Below are 3,896 nucleotides of genomic sequence, written 5' to 3'. Positions count from 1 at the left end.
CAAGCTCCTGCCAGGCACTGCTCTCTGCACTGGCTCAGTGGTCCTGCTGGGACCTCACTCAGCACCAACAACATCCTGCCCTCCCTCCTCCTGCTTCCCTGCTCCAGCACCCTGAGGTGTTAGTCCTGTGCCACTTGTTCAAAAGCAGGACTTGAGCCCCAACTTGATGCATAGAAAATTAATGAGAAATGGTCACAGGGTGGGAAAAGTGATAGCACAGGAAAAAGAAAATGCAGTTTCCATTTGCCTCCACCCCCTGCAGCCATGAATTAAGTCCTGTGTAAATGCTATGACCAGGACACCAAGCCTTATGTGCCCTTTGTCCAGCGCAGGGGGCCACTAATGGATGAGAGTCCTGGGATCCATCTGAGCCCTGGGCGTGGTGGCTCTGGTCCCCTCACCCTCCATCCTGGAGCAGCACCCCAGACAGAACAGCACTGCAGGACCCAGAAAATACTCATCTTTTTCTTCTGCTGGTTGAAGTTGTCGATGATGACGCCGATGAAGAGGTTGAGGGTGAAGAAGGCGCCGAAGATGATGAAGATGACGAAGTAGATGTACATGTAGATGTTGATCTCATACTGTGGCTGCTCTTCAATCTGTCCAAGAGAGAGGGGAGATGTGAGGTTAATCCTCTCCCAAAAATGTGTCCCCAAAACCCCGGAGAAGGGGTAGTGGTGTTGGGACAGAGCTGTGGGGTGGCTGCTCCACAACTTTTGGCCCTGTGGGTTGAGTGATCCCTGTGGGAGCAACCACAGGAAGGGACACCCATGTGACACCATCTGGTGGGACAAGGAAATGCTGACCCCTGATCCCACAGCACGAGCTGTGGAATAGGAAAGGATGCCCAGGTGCAGAGATATCGATGAGCAAAACTGAGTTTCCTCCCAACAGTCAGCATTCCAAGGGCTGAAGTACAGCCAAGAGGGGAAAGGAAAAAGTGGGTTAATTTGCCATGCCAGCACATGGGGGTGGCTCAGCCTGGCAGCCTTGGGCAACACTCATCTCAAGGGGCATCCCTTAGTTCTGCTCTGCATTTGGCTGGAGATGTGCCAAGCTGTCCTCACTGGCTTCCCCCATTTCGAAGAAAGCTCTTGGCAGGAGAGGGTGGGTTTGCTCCCAAACCAGCTCTTTGCCCCAGGTGCTCTGGGAGGCAGGAGCCTGAGCTCTGTTTGCACAGGGCCCTGGAAGCTGAGCACCAGCAGCTGCCCCTGGGGTGAGCAGAGCTGCTGTTTCTGGTGCTAAGAAAAGGCAATGAAAACAATGAGTTCGGGCCCGTGGGTGTGTGGGATGACCCTCCCTGGTTTGTTAGAGAACAGCAGGAAGCCTTTCCTGCTGCATCAACTCATGGCAGTGTGTGTCCACATGGACACTGTTGGGGATGGATCATGGTAGATGATGAGCCTTTGCATGACACTCTTCAGAACAGTTGGTTGGGTTTTTTTAATAACCCATTTAACCCAGAGGTTAAATGTTGGCTGCTTTGTTTTCATAACCCATTTATTGCTCAAGGCAAGCCAGGCACTTTCTGCAGGGTGGGATAAGCTTTTCCAGCTGGAGGGGACATGGAGGGCATCAGCTCACAGCAGGGTGAAGGATGAGCCCTCCAGGCTGAGCAGGGATTTTGGACTCTGAACTGAAGCCAAAAGGAGTGGACTCAGCCCCAGCTGTATCTGGGTGGGGTGGGAACCTGGTGTGGGGGCCAGGCTGCAGCTGGGATGCAGGTGACAGTGACATGGGTGGCACAGGGACTCAGCTGGCTGCTCTTTTTGAGGCTGTGCACCTCAGCAGGGGGGATGTTGTGGCTGCCCCATCCCTGGAATGTCCAAGGCCAGGTTGGATGGGGCTTGGAGCATCCTGGGCTAGTGGGAGTTGTCCCTGCCCATGGCAGGGGGTGGGACTGGACAGTCTTTAAGTTCTGTTCAAACCCAAACCATTCTGGGATTCCATGATATGATAAATTCTGTGGGTGTCCCCAGTCTGTAGCCCATGTCCCTGCTGAAGCCATGGGTGGGATGCAGGCAGCCCCCAGCACCAAAGGGCAGAGCCAGAGGTGATGCTGCAGCTGAGGATCCATTCCAGCCTGTGCTGAGCTGCAGCTCAGCTCCAGGACCCTGTTCCCAGTCTGCTATGGGGAATCAACCCCTGGGATGGCACTTGGTGCTGGTTGTGAGACCTCCCTGTGTGTCCCCTCACCTCGCGTGAGTCCACGGCAGCGTACATGATGTCCATCCAGCCCTTGAAGGTTGCCTGAGGGAACAGGAATGGTCAAATTCAATGACCTGAGAGTATTTTGCAACCTAAATGACTCTATGATTCTCTGAAAGTGGTGAACATATTTTCTGGGAGGTATTTGGGGCTGGGAGGGGAGGGAGTGTGATGGGTGCATGTCTGGGGTTTAGCTCTGGGCACTCCTGCTCAGCCTGGAGTTACAGCTTCTCCATGGGACTGGCAGGAGAGGGGGACATGACTTGAATCCACAAGAAAAATGTCCCAATGCAGAAACAGGGAGATTTGCCCGTGCACATGCTTGGGCTGTTCTGGGGCTGAGATTACCACTGTTTCCCAAAACACTGCTGCCAGCCAGGCTGGGAAAAGTAGTTATTGACTCTTCTCCCCAAACCAAAGTACATTTTCCCAACAGCAGAGCTGCACCCTGGCTCCCTCCTGCTCCCAAGCTCTGCCACCTCCACAGCCCTGACTTCTGTGCCACTGTTTCCATAATCAGCTGGATTTCCATCCCAGCAGGGTGGGGGTCTACACTGCACCTTTTATGGGGACTACACTGCGTCTGTTACAGCCTTTTGCTGCTGATTTGTTAAACAAAAGGTCTGAACATCTTGTTTCCTGAATCTGATGGAACAACAAGACTGAAGAGGAAGCTGAATTTAAAAGCAGGTTGATCAGCCTGGCTCATGCCACGATTCTGCAGCTGCCAGTGGATCTGATGGAGTAGCCCCAGCCCGGCCCATAACGGAGCCCACAGCTCTATTTTTGCTAAAACTGTGCTGAGCAGTTCCCCTTTGCTGCCTGGCTCAGCTGGGGTGAGTTCTGTGGAACTCGGCTGCGTTCGCCCACCACCTGCAGGGGACACGTGCCCCCTTTTTCCAGTCGTCACCCTCCCTGTGCAAAAGTTCCACAGCCCACAGCTATGGCAGACTGGACTTTCCAAATGGGTGAGGGGGGTAAGAGAGAGCCTCTCCTCCTCCCTCCTGCATCCTGTGCTGTGCAGCGGTCCCTTTGCAGCTCCAGGCTTGGGGCTATTGATCCTCTGCAGCAGCTCCCTGCTGACACCTTCCCCTCCCATCCTCTACCCTGCCCCTTTCCTCCTTGGCTCTGTAGTGGTTTTTTGGTGTTAAAACCCAGCTTTGGAGCTCAGAAGCAGCTCACAGACCCCATGTGGGCATCAGGGCAGCACGCCACTCCAGCCCTGATGCCAACCACGCTGCCCCGCACCTCGGATGGTGGCAGCTGCCCTTGGTACGTACCACCTGCAGCAAGGAGAGGTATCCCAAGCCCACGTTGTCGAAGTTGACCTTGACGTTGACCCATCTGACCTCGTTGGTGTGGAGCAGGGCCATGCAGTCGCTCTTGTTGTTCACCACGCTGATGTCGAAGAGCTCCCCCGTGGTGGTGTTGACACACCTGTAGTACTTCCCCGCGAAGAGGTTCACCCCCATGATGCTGAATATCAGCCAGAAGATGAGGCAGACCAGCAGCACGTTCATGATGGAGGGGATGGCGCCCAGCAAGGCGTTCACCACCACCTGCAAGGGGAGAAGAGACCCTGGAGGAACCCGGCTGGGGCATCAGGCCAGTGATGACCTGGACCTTCACGTGCCCGTGCCCCAGCAGCACCAAGTGCACTCAGACTGGACCAAAGCATCATCCCTTTG

General features: G+C 54.9%; 1 protein-coding gene across 1 annotated transcript in view; it reads right to left on the bottom strand.

The window, feature by feature from the left end:
* The window catches only part of SCN4A (sodium voltage-gated channel alpha subunit 4), a 33,650-nt gene that overhangs the window by 4,543 nt on the left and 25,211 nt on the right, over nucleotides 1-3,896 (bottom strand). Inside the window, exons 20-22 of the mRNA XM_029963202.1 lie at nucleotides 3,489-3,767; nucleotides 2,197-2,250; nucleotides 462-599 (exon numbers count right to left, since the gene is read on the bottom strand). Coding sequence (XP_029819062.1) covers nucleotides 462-599; nucleotides 2,197-2,250; nucleotides 3,489-3,767 — 471 coding nt within the window. The remainder of the gene's footprint in view (nucleotides 1-461; nucleotides 600-2,196; nucleotides 2,251-3,488; nucleotides 3,768-3,896) is intronic.

This window comes from Manacus vitellinus, unplaced genomic scaffold (genome assembly GCF_001715985.3).
Source record: "Manacus vitellinus isolate BGI_N305 unplaced genomic scaffold, ASM171598v3 scaffold_100_pilon, whole genome shotgun sequence".
Lineage (NCBI taxonomy): Eukaryota > Metazoa > Chordata > Aves > Passeriformes > Pipridae > Manacus > Manacus vitellinus.
This window is presented reverse-complemented; position numbering and strand designations above follow the sequence as displayed.